This window comes from Fusarium vanettenii, assembly GCF_000151355.1.
Source record: "Fusarium vanettenii 77-13-4 chromosome 5 genomic scaffold NECHAsca_12_chr5_2_0, whole genome shotgun sequence".
NCBI classification, from domain to species: Eukaryota; Fungi; Ascomycota; class Sordariomycetes; order Hypocreales; family Nectriaceae; genus Fusarium; species Fusarium vanettenii.
Genome location: NW_003315872.1, coordinates 1044740 through 1065159, shown reverse-complemented (window position 1 = coordinate 1065159; position 20420 = coordinate 1044740). Strand labels below are relative to the sequence as shown.

Genomic DNA, 20420 nt, shown 5'->3' with positions numbered 1-20420 from the left:
CTCGGTGGCACACCTATGCAGGTGCTTTGACACCTCAGCTCTCTTTTCAAGCCAGCAAAATGGCCATCTCCCTGTTACTAGCTGGCTAGCCTACGCACAATAGCGTAGCATTGCCATTTTAAGGTGTCGGAAAGGCCATCGTCATCATGCAGCAACGTCACCTGGACCGGGCCACCCACAATCTTTCTGCGAACGCACCAAAAGGACCTCCCTCACACTCCCCGAGCCGGGCGATCTTTGACGATCTTGAGGCCAGCCATCCTATTGAACCAGCAATAATTAAGCATCGCCATGTCTTGGTCTCCCCCCCTGCACAGCCTTGCTGATGCCCATGAGGTCACGGAGCAGAGCCAAGCCTTGGGCGTGTTCAGCAGCCATGGATTGGATGTCGGGCGCCTGCTCTTATTATTGTCGCCTTGCCCTGGTGACTGAGACCTTCCTGTCTTGCGACTTTGATAAACATCCATTTGTCTTGGCCCTCGCTGCCTGCTCCGCCTTGACGTCCTACTCCGAAACCTGACCTCAAACATCCACGCGACCCCACGACTCCTGATACAGTTCCTACGTTCTCAAGACTCATTCTTTGCACGCGACCTCCTCGTTCTTTGCCTCCCCGCAGTCTCAGTCTCGGGAATCACTCACAGCAGAAACCTACATCGCATATACCTGTAGCGGCCACCCGGGCCGTTTCTTCCTCCTTCACAATGCCAGAAACAGAATTCAGCCCGTCCTCGTTTGCAGGCGACATGCAGTTACGAACAAGAAAGGCGCGCAACTTTGACAAGGTCGAGCACGACCTGCCCGACCCTAGAAATCCAGCTTTGCAGCGAGTCCAGACCGCGGCGCTCGCTGCTCCTATTAACATCTCGGCATGGCTCTCCCGTCTCGCAAACCTGAACCCTTTTGGCAAGGCTGTCGATAGCGGCGATATTGTCTGGCTCTTTGATAATACGGCGTACCGAAATCCAGACACGAATGTATGGGAGGCCGAGTTTGTTGCCGCGGTGTTTGAGAACGAGCCCAAGTGTCGTGTCGCAGACATTGTATCGAGCATCGCCAAGACGTTGGGTCTTGCAGAAGATGCAGCAGAGCGTGATGTCATCGAGGAGAGGATAATTCCCTTCCTCTGGGACATTCAAGCTGCGAGAGTGTTTTGGCTCGAACACCGTAAGAAGGAGTTGAGGTTGGGGCCGACGAGCGTCAACGGCATCACGACGAGTGTCATGCCCCTCGAGCGCTATCATAAGGGATCTGTGGTCGATGCGACGGCTCTGGTGCCTAGGGAGGTCAGGGGCATACTCGATATGCAGACTTATTATGCTGGGCCTGAAGGATGGGGCGTCATTTCAGGTTTGTCCTCGACTCGTGCGTGTAAGTATGAGTGACCACTAACATTCTGTAGATATTGACGACACCATCAAAGTCACCATGACAAGCGATCCTCTGGGAATTCTCAAGTCCACCTTTGTCGACGAACCCACTCCAGTCCCCGGAATGCCTGAGCTTTACTCAGATCTGCAGTCCCTTCTACCCCGCGACACTCCTTGGTTTTATCTTTCCGCTTCGCCCTACAACCTGTATCCACTGCTACGCGACTTCCGCGATCGTTACTTTCCGCAAGGCACACTCGTACTGAGAGACTCGAGTTGGCGGACTGTCGCGGGATTGTTGTCGGCGTTGACGATGGGGACGGAGGAGTACAAGGCCGATCGCATGAAGAAGGTTCACTCGTGGCTACCAAAGAAGAAGATGATTGTGATTGGAGACTCTACACAATCTGACCCCGAGGCGTACGGCGAAGTGTGAGTTGCCCTGATTTTGAGTTGTTGTCTCTTACTAACAGGATGCTGTAGGTACCGAGCCTTCCCCCACTGGATCAAGATGATCCTCATCCGCAAGGCCACCGATGTTGCCTCATTTGGCATCGAAGAGAAGAACCAAACTGAGCGCTTTGAGAAGGCGTTTAAGGGTGTGCCGCGCGAGGCTTGGCATGTCTTTGAGGACCCGAGCGAGTGCCGGCGGATTGTGCGTGATGTCGTTCGCAAGAGGTCGTGGTAGGCTTGGTATATCATAGACGGTGCTCTGATTCACTGGTCCCGACCTGAGTTCTGGCTCAAGGTTAGGTTGTACAAGTATTAGCTTTTTGTGGTTTTGCTCTAGCAGGCGTGTTTTGGTTTGAAGGGTGCTTGTTTCGAGCAGTTATTCGATTCCACTTTGATACTCCGGTTGGATAGTGTCTTGGCCTTTGAGCAGTTATTCCCACCTAGGTAACAATAAATAAGGTGTAAATTATGTCAAGTATTGGCATACTCTTTTTTGGAGCTGAATCCCTTTACCCACGCATACATCATTTCCACAAGGGCCATCAGTGTCATTCTGTCTAGATCTCATTTCTCAATGTCTTCCTCCCCGGATCCGCCGTGTAGTCTTCGCTAGTCCATCCGGGATTCCCTTATCTTTCAGTACCTAAGCAGCTGTCATGCCTCTAGTCAATCACAACCATCCCGTAGTTCTCATCGTCTGAAGCCTCGCCGAAGCCAACAGCCGTAGGCGAGTTGTCACTTCGCCAATGAATCTCAACATTGTAGTTGGTAGAACCAGACCAACAATATCGCCCCTTCGATTCCCGCATGTGAAGTGGCACGAAAAGGCGAAACCGAGGCCCGTCTTGCAGCGCCTCCCGCTCTATCGTTTTAATGGATTGGTGAAGAGCTCTCTCTACGAATGGGAAGTCGTCCAATCCGTAGAACAGCATCTGACATTCAAGACGCCTTGCGCCGGCCCTCCTTTTCCACCGGAGCAGTGTCTTGAACTCGGTATAAAAGTCGTATGTGCGACCGTCGAGGCCTTCCAGGTTGACAGAGACGTTTACTCTCGTAATTAGAGCTTTATAGATGCAGGAGAACTGCATAAATACCAGAAAGTCTGTGAGCTGAGTGAAAGACAGAACATTGGAGCCGTAGAGAATAGGCATGCCTTCTTCGAAGCTGGAGTCGAGTTAGAGTGTCGGCTCTTCCCTGACAACAAGGTAGTTTGGAAAATTACTCACGCATACTTGCAGGAAAAGATAATGTTGGTATTCATGTAGCACCACTTGTGAAATCTCTCGCTATGCAGGTGAGGCGGAGAGTCGACACCCTGTCGGCAGACGCAATGCGCCCAGCCAGGCATCTTGCTTCGAGGGGGTGCGCCTTGTCTTTTGTACAAAGTCTTGGGTTTCCGATGCACGGACGAGTGGAACAGGACATGGACGAGACGAGATCCGAAGAGTTCCGTGTAGATCATCTTTCGGATTTCCGGGGGAAGCTTTTTAAAGAAGGGGGACTTGTGTTGGTCGCCGACCTTGCGGAAAACCACTGGCGGCATGGGGGATAGGTCGAAAGGGAGACAATCCAGGATATTCAAGTGTATATGGGAAGACAAAGAAAAAAGAACAATGTGTGGGAGGTCTTGGGATTATATAGAAGTCAGGAGTGGCAGAATCAAACTATCCATGTCCAGCCTCAGCAAACATGGCTCAGCATTGCGATGCCAAGACGTGGAAACGCGCAGGAGAATCTCCAGAAATGGTGAGTATTCTAAAGAGTAGTTGCCCTGAAATACCCTGCGCATGGCGTTCTGGGCCTTTTTGTTTGTGATACAGTCCTGGATAGCCCGTTTGTAGGCGAGATGCAGTCTCAGTTGGGTTCATGACTGCTCACAGGTCTGCGCCCTGTAATTCCTCGGGTACTTGCCGATATGACCACTCACCAGACCATTTCATCAATTCGGACCCTGCCCGGCTCCAATGGTTGTGTACGGGACGGAGCAGCCGTCCGTATGCAGCCAAACGTTGGATCAAATACGGCTTCCCGTGTGATAAACGGGGCTGAGGTCACCTAGCTCTCCATGGATATCACAACTATGATGAGAATGGAATTGATCCAGGATATAGAAATAACTAGATAAAGATTAATATTATTTTATAAATTTACCGTCTTGGTATCAGAGGAGGATAAGTTGATTCCTTGGCACTGGCGTCTTACTCCTTACTTGAACTAAGTTATAAAGGCAATGTGCAGATTTATAGTAATTATCCCCTAAAGTTCCTTTCACTCTTGGTTCCATGTCTATGTCTCATGTCCTCTCGATTTAGTCTTTATCTCAAAGCTCCCCGTCCTCCCCACCATCCTCTGTTTCTTCGTCCGACTCCTCATCCACTTCATCAGCATAATGAAAGCACGTGATCTCGATAGGCGGGGTCCCCAAGCCAACAGGGGCTACCCTCTCCAGCGAGTATTCAAACCCGTCCTTCAGCTTGTAGTGCAAGTCAATGTCAAGGCGACAACGATCCACGCCGAAGAAGACGTCAAGGAACTCTCCTGCAAAGCACGCCACCAGGCTACCCATCGCTCGCTCGTGGGCCATCTCCCCGGCTTTCAGAGGATCGTAGTTCTGCGAGCTCTTGACTGAAAAATTGATTCGCAGCTCGATAGGTGTCTGCCGCTTTTCCAGGGCTTGGGTGATGGTATCGAGCTCGCCTGCTATTGGTCTCACATCGTTATCCCCGAACACCATGGTGTTAGAGTACACCTCGATGGATCTGATGAGGCTGGCGAGGTGGAAGGTGTCTTGGAAGTGGCTCATGCTGTGACCCCCATCAAAGGCAAAGACGTTTGACGTGTACAACAGCTGGATGCCTTCTTCGAACCTGGGTTGGAGTTAGTCTGATGAAAGAATCAATCAAGGCGACCACGCCAGGAGAGGCAAGCCAAGTCACTACTTGGATCTGGATCCGAGAAACACGAAAAAAACTTACGCTTGCTTGCAGGTTCGAAGAATTTGTGTCGCCAGGCGGCACGACTTGTTGTTGTCCTCATGGAGAGGATGGGCAGCATCATCATTGTCGGGAATCTCTCGGATACAGACATGGTGCATCCATCGGCGCGAAACAGTCGTCGACATATTCTTCTGAGGATTGATGTAGTGTGTCTCTTTCGAAACAATGTGAACTCGACGATCCCCAAAGGCCTCACGGTAGATGAAGCGGCGGATCTCGGGGGGAAATTTGGTAAAAAAGGGCGATCCATCCTGAACGCGACACTCGCTGAATCTCGAAACGTCGGACATTTTGGGTATGGAGAAATGGATGTTGGAATGTCTGATGTTGAGGTTTGCTGTGAAGAAGAATGTTGAGTCGAAGATGTGGAAAGGAGAAAGGGAGCAAAAATGCAATAAGAGGTCTCTTTTGAGAAGCTTCAAATATCCCTTTTGGGAGGAATAGCATGAGGCCTTGGGGAGCACGAAAATGGAAGTTTTTTTTGTTTGGACTGGCAGGCAGCTGGCCACCAGTTTTAGCCTTGAGGTGTTTGCATGAGGCTATCCTCAATCTACCTACGCCTGACCAGCAAGTGCCTCCCAATATCTGAGTGTCTCCTCATCATCATGATCCACATCAGTCATGCAACCCTCACTGTCATACTCATCGTAGTCTTCACTGTCATCGTCCCAGTCATACTCGTCCTCATCCTCATCATCATCTTCCTCTCCATCGTCATCGTCGTTCGGGTCAGGCTCGCTCTCATCCTTGACAAACTCCAGCCTGAGACGATCCTCCTTTTTCAATATCAACCCCATCCCGTCTTCCAGCATCTTGGGCGCCCAGAACTTGGGACGGACTCTCGGGTTCTTCATCAACTGCTGAATGGCATCCAGCGCCGTGTTGAAGTTGGCATATCTCTTCTTTCGGCGCGGGTGATCCATGTCCCATCTCATGCGCAGCTTAAAGTCACCCGTCCAGTTGGAGAGCTCCTCACACATTGTATGAATGAGGTGAGTGTCGTAGATGTGGAACTTGACGCAGACATTGAGACTCCGGACAGAGTTTTGGAAGCTGTCGGGGACCAGGTGGAAAAAGAAAGTGCAGTCGGTCTGGTCGGAAAACAGGAACTTGTTGGATTTGAACAGCAGTGTGGCGCCTTCATTGTACCTGGAGTACCACGGTTCGTCAGTATCTTCATCGACTCTTGTGTGTTGCGAGACTCACGCCATCTGGCAGGTATAGAGTAGGTTGGTGGACAGTCTACACTTTTCTTCACCCACGTCTGGGCATTCGGAATGAGGCGGCGCATCGTCTGGCTGTCGACAAGTGTACAAGACGTACTTCGGGCTGCCGATTCCTGGTCCAGGAACAACATGGACTGAACGAGATCCAAAGACCTCCAAGTAGATCAGACGCCGGACATCGGGGATGAGTTTCTGGAAGAATGGTGACTGCTCTTGCCCGTTTACGGGACCAGGCTTGTCGATCTGATCCCGGGTTTCAAAGTTCATAAGCATGATGCTAAAAGGGAGCGCTCGACGCTGGCTGCATGCGCATCGAGGGTAGGGGTGTAGAGGGACGAGGAGGTGGCGAGGATGAAGAAGTGAAGAGGAGGGAGATTAAATTTGCTGCATTAAATATTGGTAGAAATCAGGCAGCCAGTGGATCACAATGATTCACTGTCAATACACTGAGCAAACAAAAAAGCATATATCCACCCTAGCTTGATGCCCATCTACAAACAAACAAACGAAGCTTGGCTTCTGAGCTGAGACCAACCGTCCTCCAGCAATACAGTTCCCCTCCTGATCTAACAAGTCTTTTCTAACCCGGCCTTGAAAGGTGCATGTTCTAAAGTCGATTTGTAGCTCAATTTCATAGGTCCGTATCGATTGGGAGTCCTAAGCGGGATAGCCTCAGGGAGCGTCCCGGGTATAATGAGCACCATCAATTTGCACCAGTGCCTATTAACAAACAAAACATTCGCCTCGCTTAAAATAAGAATTCTGTATTATATATCTCAAACTTCATCTGAAAAGTCAAATTCCACTCTTCCTTCAACCCAAAGCCCAGCTCTAGATGCTTTCCTGCAGCTGATCGTCCCCCGTCCTCCCGCTTCATCCCCGAGGGACACCCGTACCGCACGGAATCTATTTTCTTCCGGAAGTATAGGCAAGCTTCCGTATTTCTCTGTATCAGTAGGAGCTAGTGAATCCTCTTCAAACTGGACCCCTGCATAGAAGCCGTTTTCTTCCATGTCGACCACCACACGCGCAATCTTGGCGACCACAACACTACTCCATATGCCTTCTCTGTAAGGGGCCACTGTGAGTAAGCCAATAGCTTGTCGTCTGAGTCTCGGGTCACGGCACTTTACAGCCGTGTAATACAAGGGAGATATGATGCCGAGGTCGAATGTCACCCTAGGTCCAGTGACGCTGCGGTGACCCTCAAAAGGGCCGCCCACGGCGAATCCGTTCATGTTCCACATTTTCAGCGTCTGGTCGATGATGGATGCAAATTGGTCGGTATGTTTGTCAAAGACGTTTTCATGAGGGGTCAGTGTTGTAGAAATCATGATGGACGCCATAGTGTGAAACATGCGGAGCATAAAAACCCCGTAGATGGTGCGATGGTTTGACTGGGAGAGCAGATCTTGGAGACTTGCTTCGTATGCTTGTATCCAAGCCGATGAAGCTCTTTCTAGAGTAGCAAGCTGATGGATACCCCCTGGGCATCTGTAATTGTCCGATTCAAAGTCCTCCGAGAGTCGTGCAACGCCAATGAGTAACATGTCGACGTGATGCCTAGCTTCGTGAAAGGATCCAAATGCCTTTGGCACCTCAGTCGGTGTCCAAGCTTCCTTTGTCAGGTCTGGCAAGCTGCCTGAGCCCCCTAGGAGCATCGACTGCATGTAAGCCCGAGTAAACGGCTCAGCCAGGTCAGGTTCGACTTCGTACCCGCAGTTCTGGGCGCGCCGGACGAGAATAAACCCATTCCTGAGATGGGTCGCCGCAGCTTTGTGATTCCCCTGAACAAGTTCAAACGCTGTTGCAAGCACACAAACAATAAGCCCATTTCGAAGCAGACGCTTCTCGGTCCGGGGTAGCTGCATCTGTAGCATGTCCAACACCTTGGCGTACTGCTTGACGGCAAAGCTTTGATCTTGTCTGTTTGCCGCATCGGCGCTGATGTGGTTCTGCAGCATCCCGTCGCAGATAGTCTGAGCCCTGCTCTTGTATGCAGCTCCTAAAGCGGATGCTCCGTGAAGGACAACGAGCTCCGAGGAGCTTGCCTGAAAGACAAGAGATTCCCAAAAGGAAGAGGGAAAGGCGCCAGCAAGCTTAGAGGCGGCGATGACACGAAAGAAGTCAAAGTGCCCCTTTTCCTCTTGAGATGCCATCGATGGGATAGGGGTGTTTAGTCTCGATAGTGAGGTGCATTGGATAGGAGATGCTCTTCCTTCATCCCATATCCCGTAGCCAGCACAGTGGCGACCGGATGATAGACACTTGTTACACGACGGCTTCCCTTCATCGCACTTGATACGACGAAGTCTCAGATGGTCAGCTCATGCAGGTACATTTCCTCGGTATAACTCACTTGCACGTCTTGCACCCAGTCTTGACCTTTTGCCGCCTTCTCGGGGATAGTGCATCAACATCCATCTCTGACGGAAACTTACTGCTAAGACCGGTGGCTTGTTAGCTTGTGGCAAACCAACGCATTTAAGCTTATACGCCAACGGCAATAGCCTATCTCCGGAGAATTGCCTCGCATTTTCTTGACGCTGACTGGTCCACGAGGTTGTATCAGTATTGCACCACAGCGTCTCTTACACGGGATATCTAAGCTCGGGAATGTCATCCAATCGGTTTACATCTTTTGTACATGTAAGCCGAGACATGGTAAAGCCTAAACCGACGGTCACTTACACTCCGTCTACTCGCTTGCTTCCTGTTTCTGCTGATAATCTCATCAATACTCAAAATCTCCTATTTCAATGCCTGAAGAAATCTCCCCGACACCGTCTTCTATCACGGGCGGATGCCTGTGCAGTGCTATTAGGTACACCGTCAATTTCACGCCAGAGTTCCCATGGCCACCAGTAGTAAGTCTCTCCTGAAGACACTTGAATCACCCGCTAACTAATCAGTCTTCGTCATGCCAGTGTGCGTAAATCCATATTCGAGTGCCAGGCAATTGCTGACATCTAAAGGCACCATGTGTCGCAAGTGGACATCGTCCCTCGTCGCGCAATTCCTCGTTCTCTCTCCTGAACAGCTTACACCAGCCCTCAACACATTCCCTTCCTTCAAGGAATACACCTCATCGCCCGGACGGTTCCGTGGCTTCTGCAGCGAGTGCGGGACATCCATAGCCTGGCGTTCTGCCGACTATGCCCCTATCTTTGATCTCTACCTGGGCACGTTAGATGAAGAATGGCTGGTTGACGGAGAGACGGGAAAGACGCTGGCAGTTCCGAATGGAACTCAGTACTGGCTCCAGAATGCTATCGAGGGAGTCACCGACAAACTCAAGGGTGGTAAGGAGTATCTCACAGAAGGACCAGATGGGCTGAGAGACCTCGATCCTGCATCCGAAACAAGCGATGGACTCTTTTAGTGATATCTCTTCTCGGGACATTTACGTTAGGTACTGGATAATCAGTTCAAAGATGGTCTAATAGAAGTTCATATGTAGACCTCTTTTATTGGTATTTTATTGCCATTACTATTTTTTTATCATCATTCTCCTTAGGGGCGATTACCTACTTAGGTATTGCTTTCATCCTTATATCCAATCCCCTGAGTCCCCGGCTGATACCTATGGACACGACCCTCAACCTTGCATGGAAACAACCGTCAAGTCATCTTCCGGCCCAGAAGACGCGACTAATGACGTGGTGAAAAGCGTCACCATCATCCGAGTCAATCTCTTGGTCCTCGTTTCCCCGCCGACCCGTAAAATGCTCACTAGCATTGACAAATGTGAGCCCGGGCTTATCCAGCAAACGCGGCTGGATAATCTCCTTGTCGCCCTTGTCACCCAAGATCACCTCGACGCTGAATTTCTCCGCGAGCGCCCTTACAGCACGGCCAAACTCCCTCTGGGATTCCTTTCGCGCCTTTTGCTTCTGCTTCTTGGGAACAGGGTCTTCCATCTCATCGACCACACGGATCTTTACCCGCCTGAGGGAGTACCAGCTGTCCCACTCAAGTAGCGTCGAAGTCACGAGCCTGAAAGCATCAGTCTCCTTTCGCCATGTCTCTGGTTCATAGAGGGACATTTGAAGTTCCAGGAAGCGAAGATAGCGCACATGATCGGTAGCTATGGTGTTGAAGTTGACAAGGTCGATCGGATCCTGGAAAAGAAAGGTGTTTGTGCTGTAGAGAAGGTCGATGCCCTCTTCGTAGCTGCAGCCAGGTCAGTCTTTCCTCATACCAACGCCTTGAATAGGCACTCACGCCCTCTTGCAAGTCCACAGGATGTTAGTCGACAAAAATCTCCACTTGTGACATTCCTCGTGGTGCTTATGGGGAAGAAGTTTCGCCCCAGACCTACACACGCAGTGCAGCCAGCCCAAATGTGTGAGAGGCGGATGGCCGTGTCTCCAAAACTTCTTGCCGTCGTCCAAGGCGCGGCCTTTGACGAACATTAAATGCACATGGCGAGAGCCAAAGAGATGGAGAAATATCTCACGCTTGATCTCGGGGTAAAGCTTGGTGAAGAACTTTGAGTGGCTTTGCTCATCGCCTGTCTCGAACCGGACCATCGTAGCTGTGATGGATGATGTCCCGGCTTTCTTGTTGGTTGAGGGACTGTTCTCAGTCGTAGGGTTGCCGTATTTAATAGTCTCCTGGGGCTCCAGTTGTAGAGTGAAAAAGCGCACAAAGCAATGGGAGGTGAAAAGAAGAAAGACACGATGATGAGTGAAACAACGACGCAATTAACAGTCTTTAACCATCACCCACTCTCCAAGGGTTACTCAAACGACCTTTATTCACCAAATGCCCCTTTCGTCTCCTTTCCACACAAAGAGGCATCATCCCCTGTGAATGTATGAGATCCAGTACAAAGCACCAAATCCGACACGTCCTAAGTAGGTTCTATACCTCTTCCCACTCTATAACCGGCTCTGCTGTTTCTCTTGCGTTCGTTATCCATTTAAACAGTTTGAATTCCTCCGGTACATTCAAGTTAAGCGGGCCGTTAGCCTCGACAGTCCGTCTGATTTCCTCTGATCCAGTCCAGCTAACCCATCCGATCCGTATCCCCCGCATCTCACAAGCCCTCAGCTCCTCAAGTAGAATCTCCAAAGTCTTCTTCCTCTCGATGTTGAAAAGGATCTCAAAGGTGACTTCATTGCTCCTCCTCGGCCACAGCATCGGATTAAGAGCCCAGGGGAGGAAGAACCCCTCTCCCTCAAATGGGTCCTCTACCTTGCAAGTTCTGCGCGGATGCTTAGTAAATTGCATTTTGGTCTCGCAACGCAGCTTCGCGATCCGTAGATTCGGCATAGAATAAAGTATCTCCCAGGTTTTTCCCCACTGCCACATGTCCGCTGCGAGGGTGATGCGCAGGTCGACATTGCGGATGAGATCCCACCGCTGGACCCTGGTATAATCCATCCAAATGTCCAGGCCGTCGTCTTGGCTTAGCTTGAAGACGTTGGTTGAGTAGAACACGCGAATGCCCTCGATGTATGCCCTTTGGCAGATGCCGAGTAATGATGCGTGGCAGTAGCGCTCTTGCCACCCAGAGTCAACATTAAGAGTTGCACAACCAAACAGATACTCGTAGATCAGGTTGCGGATGTCCTCGTTGAGGATGGTGAAGAATGCCGACTGGATTTGGGGGTTTATCTGAAGCCGCCTTGGTTGTCTGATTGTCTGAAACATAGCCATCCTGGCAGCGGGGTGTCGACGTCGAGTCATAGTGAAGTGGGTGAGTTGCTGTGACTGCAAACCAAGGATGAACAATAGATACACAATGATGACGATGAGTTTCTGGTGGACAAAATATCATGTTCGACTCCATGTGGTTCCGGGCGCTCGCGCCTTTCTATACTTCTAGACAACCTTCACAGTAGACTTTTTCATCCTTTAAACTTCTCCCGTGGAGAGAGACCAGATCCGACAAAACTGTTTAACGCCCGAGCCCTTCAAACTCGCTTACGATCACAAGGTTCCGGCAAGCATCTTCCTGAGAACCTCAATTTGCTCCAGAACCGTGGCCTTGCTGGTGCCGCCCTTGGCCGATCGACTCTCGACGCTCGTCTCGTAGTTGAAGACGTCAGCAATATCCTCCTCGAATCGCTCATCAATAGCCTTGATCTGCTCGTACGAGAACTCGTTCATGGGGATGCCCGTCTCCCCAGACTTGGCCACACATCGGCCCGATGTGGTGAGTCTCACGGAACGGCACGCCCTTGCGGACAAGGTAGTCAGTCACATTAGTAGCTAGCATGAAGGGGTCGAGGGCTGTCTTCATCTTCTCGGCGTTGACGGTAAGGGTGGCGAGGACACCGTTGGCGATCTGAATGCTGTTCGAAACAGTCTTGACGTGGTCCATCATGGGCTCGAGACTCTCCTAGAGATCCTTGTTGTAGGTGCTAGGAAGACCCTTCTGGGTCATCATGAAACCAGCCATGTGGCCAAAGGCACGACCAGCCTTTCCTCAGAGGAGCTCCAGGCTGTCGGCGTTCTTGTTCTGGGGCATCAGAGAGCTGCCAGTAGAGTAGACATCCGAGAGACGAACAAAGCCAAACTGCCCTCAGGCTTGGAGTCGGACGCCATACTGCAGATTGTGAAGGTGAGTACGAGTGCTACTGGGAGTCAATTGACGATCAAGTGTCACAAAGAGACCAAATTGTCAAGGAATGCGTTGGTTTTTTGTATTTGAAAGGTTGAGCAAAAGTTTTGAGCCCAGCGTTGGATTGATCCTATCACATTGCAGCGCTGTGCAGCAAGCTGGGAATTCAAGTTGTCTGTCTTGATTGGGGGATTGTGATTGGTTGTTTGATTCAAGGCTTTTATCTTATCGGAGGTTGGGGGAGGGGGAGGGGAAACGCACAGAGCAATTGTGCGAATATTGCCCTAGAGTGGGAGGTGACACAGAAAGCGGCACAGGTAGAGAACGAGACAAAGTGGCTGAACAGACAGTGACTGAGGTTATAAATAATATTCGAAATTAAGGACATCGGTATGTACTCTTGAAGGAGAAGATGCACAAGTTCCCTTCCTACCTCAAAAGCATGTGCAAGTACAAATCTGCACCCATGAGGGAAGATGAAAGAGAGAGAATCAACCCCATCTCAAACAAATTCACGGAGGAGCTCCTCTTGCTCCTTTCACGTGCAACAGATCTTGCCGTCGCCTAAACTAAAAAGGCCGGCGGGATCTCATGGCAAGGAAAAATAAGCTAAAAACCCACGAGCCAATTCCGTTGAAGTAACACGGCATCCATCCATGGCATCGCGCACAGACCCAGGGCCAACCTCCCCCCAGGTTCAGGTCCAGGATGCCGGTCCCGGTGCCAGCCTTTTCATGAACAGCATGGAGGGAGAGACAGATGTTGATGACTCGGTCATTTTAGAAAGAATACGCGAGGGGTTGTTGGTTTGGGGGATGTGCAGAGGGGACTCTAGCCAGGTGACCCTTTTACCCCAGATTTAGACAGGAAGGGGGAAGACACGGCGTGCATCGGGATTGTCACCCCGATGTTATTGACACCTTTTACAAGTAGACGGAAATTCGGGAGACTCGCCCTGCTTTCCTCCAGGAGATGCCTCGGGTTCTCTTTCCAATGTCCTGCAGGAGTAGCTGAGATGTGAGTGTGTCTGCCTGCAGGCTGGAGATGGGAGGAGGGGACAGGTACGTACCACCCCATCTCTTATCCAGATGTAATCTCCATCTGTCATAACCAAGACGAGACCTGGGATTGGTCGAAAAGCCATCTTTGATTCAGAGATATCAACTTTTTTTTTCTCTTGCTTCAAACCACATGTCAATGATTTGTTTTGATGGGATGTTGACTTTTCATGCCGTGCCACGTCTTTCATTTCCTGTTACTCAAAATCGTTTAGGTCTTTTTTCTGGAGACGACAAAACTGTCGACACAAGGTGCTTCTTCGGGCGGGCCTGGCCGATCATGACTCTACTTCGTAAAGTCAACGTTGACTTTGTAGGCATCACCAGCTGGAATTCCACGTCTCAAACAGAATTATTATCAATCAGCCAAGATTCTGCTGCTGGCAGTTCCAAATCCTCATTTCCTCTTGCTGCACTGCAACATACACGCGCCCGTTGGTGCGTGTCTCTTATCCGCACCTGTGTCATACTACCCCAAGTCTGGCCTCGCTTGGATGTTCGGCGCCTTGGAACCAACATTAGCCTGTCTCGAACCATGTGCTTTGGCTGGGGCCGTTTCCGCGTAGGGCGGCTGCTAGTCCAACTCGCAAAACTAAACACACCTCCAATTACGTAGGTAGGGTCCAGCTGGGGGAACCTTTTTGATCAACATTCTTACACGTATTCTTCTCGGGTGGCACGGACAAAGGATAAGTCGTCAAACATGGACATCTCTAGCTTCACGATTCCGGTAACATGGTAGATCCTCGTTGGGCTTCCATCACCCACTCGCCCCTCGCCTTGTCCATCCCACGCACGAGGCGAGAGAGAAAAAGGTGTGGACGATCACTTTCTTTGGCGTCAGACACACAGACGCCCATCTGTCCGCCTCCATCCCACCCGGCCGCCCGCCAACCAAAAAACCCCATGTTTCTGCCTGTCTCCCCCGGACTGCCGAAAAGGGCAATTGTCCCCCCTCCCCGCGAACGAGAGGGAGGATCTTGTCGCGTCCCGCAGGAACGGCGAGGACGGAGCTGCTGCTGCTGCTGCTGCAGGTTGGGTGTGGGTGAAGCTGCTCCAACCAAGTGCCGTTAACTCCGTGGCAATGAAGGATGCATCGGATGCAGGTTGCTATTGTAAGGGACCGGGGGGACACCTGGAGTTGGGGTTGTGATGAGGGGGGAATAGCATCATTGTCTGGTGGGATTTTTGGTCCGATGTTCGGTTCGGGTGAGGAAGCCGACCTGAACCGATGAAACAGGGTCGGTTCTGTGAATGATCATCTTGTCTTGGTCAACGGTTTCTGTGTGTTGAATCAATGTATGTCTGTACGAGTTATCCATGGTTGACACATGTCGATGAAGACATAATTCTAGTCAAAGCGAAACTTGTCTCGAGCTTGCAGTAGCTGCCTAGTTAAACAGATGGATGCAAAAATCAATGTAGAGCCCACTCGCTAACGCCGTAAACTAGACGACACCACGCCATCCCGCCCGTCTCCGGCTGCAACCCAAGTGCGAGACGGGCTCGATGCACCGAGTCGTGCAACAGACTTTCTCGACGACTCCTCCCCCGGAGCGCGAAGGCCGAATAAACATGTCGTCGAAAGAGGAGTGTGCAAAAGCAACGGCGACAACGAGGGACCCCCATGTCCTTGACCTTTGTCCCTTGTTGAAATCTGGAAGGCAAATGCGAGGGAGCGGAGTCTTGGGTTTTGGGTGTCGTCGTCGACCCATGCACGCAGGTTAAGAAATAAACGAGACACCAGAACGGCAGAGAGGATAAACTAACTCATCTAAGATTTAATGGATAATTTTCTATAATTATAATAAAATTCTTAGAAATATCTTATAATAAGTATAATACTTGAGAAATTTTTTATCTATTTTTCTTAATTTTATTGATTATATTTAGAAGGGTAAATAAATCTGTTTGTTGTATTGATGTCTCGTTTTTTCCTTGACCCGGGTGCCATGCATGTCCCGGGCAGTTCGAAGACGCCCAGATCCAGCCCAAGCCCAAGCCATCCCATCCATTGAAAGGTGTGTGGGTAGCGTGGTGGTCGGGCTACGGGTGTGCCAAATGTGGCCTGTTTTGGAAAAGGTTGTTGGAGGGCTTTTTTTTTTTTTTTTCTCAGTCAGCTCCATTGGAGGGATGGATCCTTGGTGGTGAGGCAAGCGCTAGGCGGTTCTCCACGCCGAGCGAGCGATGGATGGAGCGAGGAGCGCTTCGGCGCGGTACAAACTCGAGCTTGCTAAGTTACCTTGGGCCAGAAAATTCCTCAGTTCCAATACAAATAAATCTCTCCCTCTCCCTCAGACTTTGTTCACAACTTTTCTTCCCCTTCTTCTATTGCACTCTCAACAAATCATCGACTCTTGATCACGCAACCCTCTGGTCTACAGCCTAGGTCTATTCTAATTCACGCCGATTGAAGCTTCCCATCATCTCGACAACATCTCCCGAACCACCCGGCTTCTTCCAACCATCCACCACAACCATCACCATGTTCTCCGCTACCCGAGCTCTTCGACAGGCTGCTGTCCACGCCGAGCGTACTCCTCTCATCAAGTTCCTTGGTCCCCGAACCATTCCTGGTGAGTTTTACTCTGGCTTTCCCAACGCCATCATTTCCCCTCCGAGTTCCCCCTCGGCTAACATCTTACAGCCAACATCGACCACTCTCCCAAGCCTCACCCTGCTTCTCCCGCTGGCAAGCTCCCCGAGTCCTGGTCCGGCTACGGCAACGGCAACGCCGCCTCCCGCCACACCAGCTTCAGCTCCTACCGCGACGCCGCTCAGCAGCACGGTCCCCTCCAAAACTCCATCCACGCCAACTCTGGTGTTGGTGGCCGTGCCGGCTCTGCCCTCGGCAGCGTCAACGCCCCCAACGGCGTCTACTTTGACGTCTCCGAGCTCCCCGCCCGCTTCCACCGAAAGACCCTCAACGCTGCCGAGATCGAGGCCATCGAGTCTGGCGGCGCCGCCCTCTTCTCTTAAGCTCGCCTTCCCCGCGCTGAGGAGCGAGGAATCACGGGTGGAAGGTGGAAACAGGACGGACCGGACGAACGAATTATCTACGATGACACAGAGAATATGACGACAGCCAGGGGAGCCAACCTGCCTGGAGCACATCTCCCGCACCACATATATATGGTGTGCGAGTAAGGCTGAGTGACCAGGCGCACCATGGCATACCTTGACGGTGCTTTGATCGGGATGAGTACGAAAGACCATCTCCATTGAGGGGCACTGCCGACTTGGGACATAGCTCCCAGTCACAGCTGGGTCTCCCCTTTCGCTTCGAGAAACCGCTGAGGGCAGCACGGCATCACCGCCGCTAGAGGTCGTTAATATTGAGGGCTATAAAAAGGCACCGCCAGGAGGAGGAGGAAAAAGAGGAGAACAAGACAAGTCGGGACTTGTAAACTACACCCGACTCATGGAGAACGTTATGACCTCCGTATCTTGTTGGCTGGCATCAACGCCATTTCTTTCTATTCTGTATAGCTAGATACACAACCTTCAGAGCTCTTAACAGCGAGCAAGGAACAGCAAGGCGTTGGAAACCAAGCAAAGTCGTTTTTTGGTAGAAACATTATCAATACCACAAAAAAAGTGTATACACCCAATACTGCTTCCCCCTGTCTACCGTGTTTACTGTGTTGGCCAATGAATTGACCCTTGATGGTTGATTTACGCGCGCCCTTTTTCTCGCATCGATATTCCCGCGATGGCCTCACATTAGGAGCAATATCATGACAAACCGCCGACTACGCAGCCGACAACGGATGTTGCAGGCACAGGCACAGGCCCTCCCTTGCACACACGCACGTACACACACACTCGGCCGGGTTTCCAGGGGTTTTGCACATTGTGTCATATTGCCAGTCGGCTTCTTGCCGGCCCCGGCTACATCCAACCTTTGCCACACCCATTCCGCTTCACGCCCCCCGAACACGGCGCCGGCGGGCGGTGGTTGATGGTGTTCGTGGGGCCGCGTCCACTTGAGGCTCTTTGCGCCTCATTCTGGGGAAGTTCAAGCCCAGATGATGTCTAAGTTAAGTCGTCCATCCCGGTGCCGGTCCCGGTTCCGGCAAGATGGACTTGGAGGGACGGGACAGGAACAGTAGGTAGGTAGGTAGTCATAGATCCACTTACAGAGTCATACCCCAAAAAGATCGGGATTGCGTTTTGGACTCCTCAAGAGATGCAATTGAATGACACGGAAGACTCCATATTGAAACATGGTCCTCAAGGTCCAAGCACCGATATTACCCGACGTCGAAATGGTGCCAGAATCGACAACCCCGGGAAGACCCGGGGTGCGCAATGACTCTAATAAACAACAAGGAGATTTTTTCTCCTTGACGTTGATCAAAGCCTTTCTGCAGGGGAGACCATGGTTCGACGAAGCGGAAACTCCCGCCTTGCCTTGCCTCACCTTGACCGACTGTTACATGCCAAGGTGAAGGGGAGAATGCTTCTCGAACAAACAAGCAGGAAGGGTTTCACTGCCTGTGCCTTTCTCGTATGATGGAATGGATGGATGTTTCGGAGCTTGGCCGCCGTGGCTTGTGCAAGTGCCGACGTTCATGTGAATGCGCTACTACACAAAGTATTGGTGGTGGTGGTGGTCTGGGCTGTCGGAGTAATGGAAAGGGTTGTTACACAGACCAGCTTCGTTTCGTGGATGTGCCATCATGGTACAAATATCCGGACAGAAGGGAGGATGAGGCTGAAAAGTATGACGACTCTATGGCTGCCCGTGTCATGAAGGGGGCTTACACGTGGGATGATACTTTAAAAGAGCCATCACCACACCGAGGCATGTCCTTGTCTTTGCCATCTGCAACTTGTCGGCTCCCGTCCCCCGAGCCGCAATTGTCTTTTCTTATTAAAGGGTCTAAACATGCCATTCTGAGGGCATTCAAGGATGCGCGGAGACGTGCCGATTGTTCGGAACTTTACCGACACACCTGGTTTCGGGGTCAGCAAGGTAAAGAGGGCTGCATTCTCGGTCAAGAGGAGAATCAACGCGACACGTTGTTTGTGTTTCGGATGGTCTGCCTGGGATTGCACATGCACTTACATGGAGCATGATGAGGGTTGGGTGGAATGCTGGGCCTCGGGTGGTATAGGCTTGTGCCCAAGCATCTGAGTATTGTACTTTTAGGTGTTGCACTGAGTGGACCAAGGAAACGGCAAATGGCTTCACTTTGTCTGATTTTTACCAGTTGAGCTCATGTCTTCCAACCCGTGCGACTGTTGTGATGGTGGTAGCGTCAGGGTAGACCAGATCTTGGGTATGGCATCAAAGTGCAAGCACGGGCGCGTGAAATCCGAATGGGGGAAGTCAGGGACCACCGTCCATTAATGGAGGTCTGTCGACTCAGTAACATATTTGTGAATGCTATGACTATGGTAACAAGAATGCTTTAGGGGGGCTAGTGTTGAATTGGAGGGTTATGCTGAAGGTGGTAGGTAATTCGTTGGCTAAAGCCTGAGTGCAAGAAACGCGAGGATCGTGGCTTCAGCCCACAAAACACCAAGAATCATTCTATTCGCGGTGAAAAAAGACAGACTACAGCGTGTAGTAGGAGCCCTGAGGTTGGGGGACATAACCTCGACCAACCCATGGGTACCCGTGGGTATTCTTCTACCCAAGATGACCCATGCTATCACGAAGACTAACACGGATAACCGTGGGTATATATCGTCTTTTGGGTACCCATGGAGAGTTGGCTACCCAAGCCATACCCATGGATATCTGCTAACCCACGAAATTATGTCCATGGGTAATATCTACCCATGAAATACCCACGGGTAGTGGCGTACCCATTCTACCAAGAACAATCTCTGACATGACGAAACTCACCGCGTGCAGCTGTAGCCAAACAGTCTCCAATAGCCCCTGAGTGCCCATAGACCGTACCTTGACTTGAGATAACTAAGTATTTGCCCGCCGAAACCGACCTGCCGGCATTGCGAAGCCCAGGTAGCCTGGGTAGTTGTCGGTGCCTATGGGCTCCCATGGGTATTGAAGACACTCATCTATCCAGGACAACTCATAACCATCGCGAATCTTAGTGGGTAGTTATGGGTACCCATGGGTACCCATGGGTTGCTTACCCAAGATACCCACGGTTACCCAGTGGCGTACATGATACCCATGGGAACCCGAGGGTTTTTTCGCATTGCCCGCTTGAGCTATGGGTACCCATAACTATCCTACGTAGAGGAATGGCCAATAATGGACATGAAATTAAGACTTAAAGTGTATACATATTGGACAGAGTAAAGACTTGAAGATAGACACAGATGAAGATGACGCCGCTGGACAGGCGCAAGACGGCGTTAATAAGGGAACTTCGAGAGTAGGCCGCCATTGATATATCTTTATTATTGAATCTCCTTTCAACTCCGTAATAGTGAGCATAGAATTGGAGCAATTATCCCAAGCATGGTAGGTAACTTTGGTCAGCTGTGACGCAACATATCAGTGTCCGTTTTGTCTCCTCTCATCAAATATATCGAGATTTTCTTCACTTTCACAACTTACTCGTGGGCTTGGGAACTGCAATATGAGGTTCTTGACTCTGCCAAACCCTTGTTGTTGAGTCCTTTGGCATCATGCCGCCAATTGCAACGTCCCCTGGTTGCTGCATTGAAACCTAGGCTTTCACGGTGGCTATGGTACAGAAACGCCTTGTACAGGCAGCGCTTAATGAGACGACAATTCTTTTATTAACGCAGTTCCTTCTTTT

At 50.9% G+C, this 20420-nt stretch overlaps 10 protein-coding genes across 10 annotated transcripts; 3 read left to right on the top strand and 7 right to left on the bottom strand.

Annotated features, from left to right (window-relative positions):
* Positions 1-591: 591 nt before the first annotated feature.
* Positions 592-2296, top strand: NECHADRAFT_60869 (uncharacterized protein). The gene is made up of 3 exons (XM_003048197.1): positions 592-1350; positions 1403-1802; positions 1854-2296. The coding sequence occupies exons 1-3, from the start codon at positions 705-707 to the stop codon at positions 2056-2058; spliced, it is 1251 nt and encodes a 416-aa protein (XP_003048243.1). The 5' UTR covers positions 592-704; the 3' UTR covers positions 2059-2296.
* A 189-nt stretch (positions 2297-2485) lies between these two features.
* Positions 2486-3366, bottom strand: NECHADRAFT_80154 (uncharacterized protein; the record flags this gene model as incomplete). Its single annotated transcript, XM_003047989.1, has 2 exons — positions 2486-2987; positions 3050-3366. 2 exons carry the CDS (start codon positions 3364-3366, stop codon positions 2486-2488), a joined length of 819 nt encoding a protein of 272 aa, XP_003048035.1.
* Positions 3367-4143: 777 nt separating this feature from the next.
* On the bottom strand, positions 4144-5109 carry NECHADRAFT_80153 (uncharacterized protein; the record flags this gene model as incomplete). The annotated part of the gene is made up of 2 exons (XM_003047988.1): positions 4144-4690; positions 4799-5109. 2 exons carry the CDS (start codon positions 5107-5109, stop codon positions 4144-4146), a joined length of 858 nt encoding a protein of 285 aa, XP_003048034.1.
* Positions 5110-5373: 264 nt separating this feature from the next.
* NECHADRAFT_80152 (uncharacterized protein) lies at positions 5374-6318 on the bottom strand (the record flags this gene model as incomplete). Its single annotated transcript, XM_003047987.1, has 2 exons — positions 5374-5968; positions 6026-6318. 2 exons carry the CDS (start codon positions 6316-6318, stop codon positions 5374-5376), a joined length of 888 nt encoding a protein of 295 aa, XP_003048033.1.
* Positions 6319-6821: 503 nt separating this feature from the next.
* Positions 6822-8469, bottom strand: NECHADRAFT_80151 (uncharacterized protein; the record flags this gene model as incomplete). The annotated part of the gene is made up of 2 exons (XM_003047986.1): positions 6822-8358; positions 8405-8469. The coding sequence occupies 2 exons, from the start codon at positions 8467-8469 to the stop codon at positions 6822-6824; spliced, it is 1602 nt and encodes a 533-aa protein (XP_003048032.1).
* A 430-nt stretch (positions 8470-8899) lies between these two features.
* NECHADRAFT_80150 (uncharacterized protein) lies at positions 8900-9427 on the top strand (the record flags this gene model as incomplete). Its single annotated transcript, XM_003048196.1, has 2 exons — positions 8900-8912; positions 9021-9427. 2 exons carry the CDS (start codon positions 8900-8902, stop codon positions 9425-9427), a joined length of 420 nt encoding a protein of 139 aa, XP_003048242.1.
* A 244-nt stretch (positions 9428-9671) lies between these two features.
* On the bottom strand, positions 9672-10577 carry NECHADRAFT_80149 (uncharacterized protein; the record flags this gene model as incomplete). Its single annotated transcript, XM_003047985.1, has 2 exons — positions 9672-10218; positions 10270-10577. 2 exons carry the CDS (start codon positions 10575-10577, stop codon positions 9672-9674), a joined length of 855 nt encoding a protein of 284 aa, XP_003048031.1.
* A 334-nt stretch (positions 10578-10911) lies between these two features.
* Positions 10912-11739, bottom strand: NECHADRAFT_80148 (uncharacterized protein; the record flags this gene model as incomplete). Its single annotated transcript, XM_003047984.1, has 1 exon — positions 10912-11739. The coding sequence occupies one exon, from the start codon at positions 11737-11739 to the stop codon at positions 10912-10914; it is 828 nt and encodes a 275-aa protein (XP_003048030.1).
* Positions 11740-11982: 243 nt separating this feature from the next.
* NECHADRAFT_80147 (uncharacterized protein) lies at positions 11983-12376 on the bottom strand (the record flags this gene model as incomplete). The annotated part of the gene is made up of 2 exons (XM_003047983.1): positions 11983-12138; positions 12185-12376. The coding sequence occupies 2 exons, from the start codon at positions 12374-12376 to the stop codon at positions 11983-11985; spliced, it is 348 nt and encodes a 115-aa protein (XP_003048029.1).
* A 3783-nt stretch (positions 12377-16159) lies between these two features.
* On the top strand, positions 16160-16632 carry NECHADRAFT_19869 (uncharacterized protein; the record flags this gene model as incomplete). The annotated part of the gene is made up of 2 exons (XM_003048195.1): positions 16160-16250; positions 16322-16632. Coding segments are annotated over 2 exons (402 nt in total), but the record flags the coding sequence as incomplete, so codon positions are not given.
* Between the last annotated feature and the right edge of the window lie 3788 nt (positions 16633-20420).

Bases quoted from the DNA above. Each gene is read 5' to 3' on its own strand.
- NECHADRAFT_60869 (XM_003048197.1), top strand. From the start codon at position 705: ATGCCAGAAACAGAATTCAGCCCGTCCTCGTTTGCAGGCGACATGCAG. The intron at 1,351-1,402 runs GTTTGTCCTCGA...AACATTCTGTAG, and splicing joins AGGATGGGGCGTCATTTCAG to ATATTGACGACACCATCAAA. The intron at 1,803-1,853 runs GTGAGTTGCCCT...AGGATGCTGTAG, and splicing joins CCCGAGGCGTACGGCGAAGT to GTACCGAGCCTTCCCCCACT.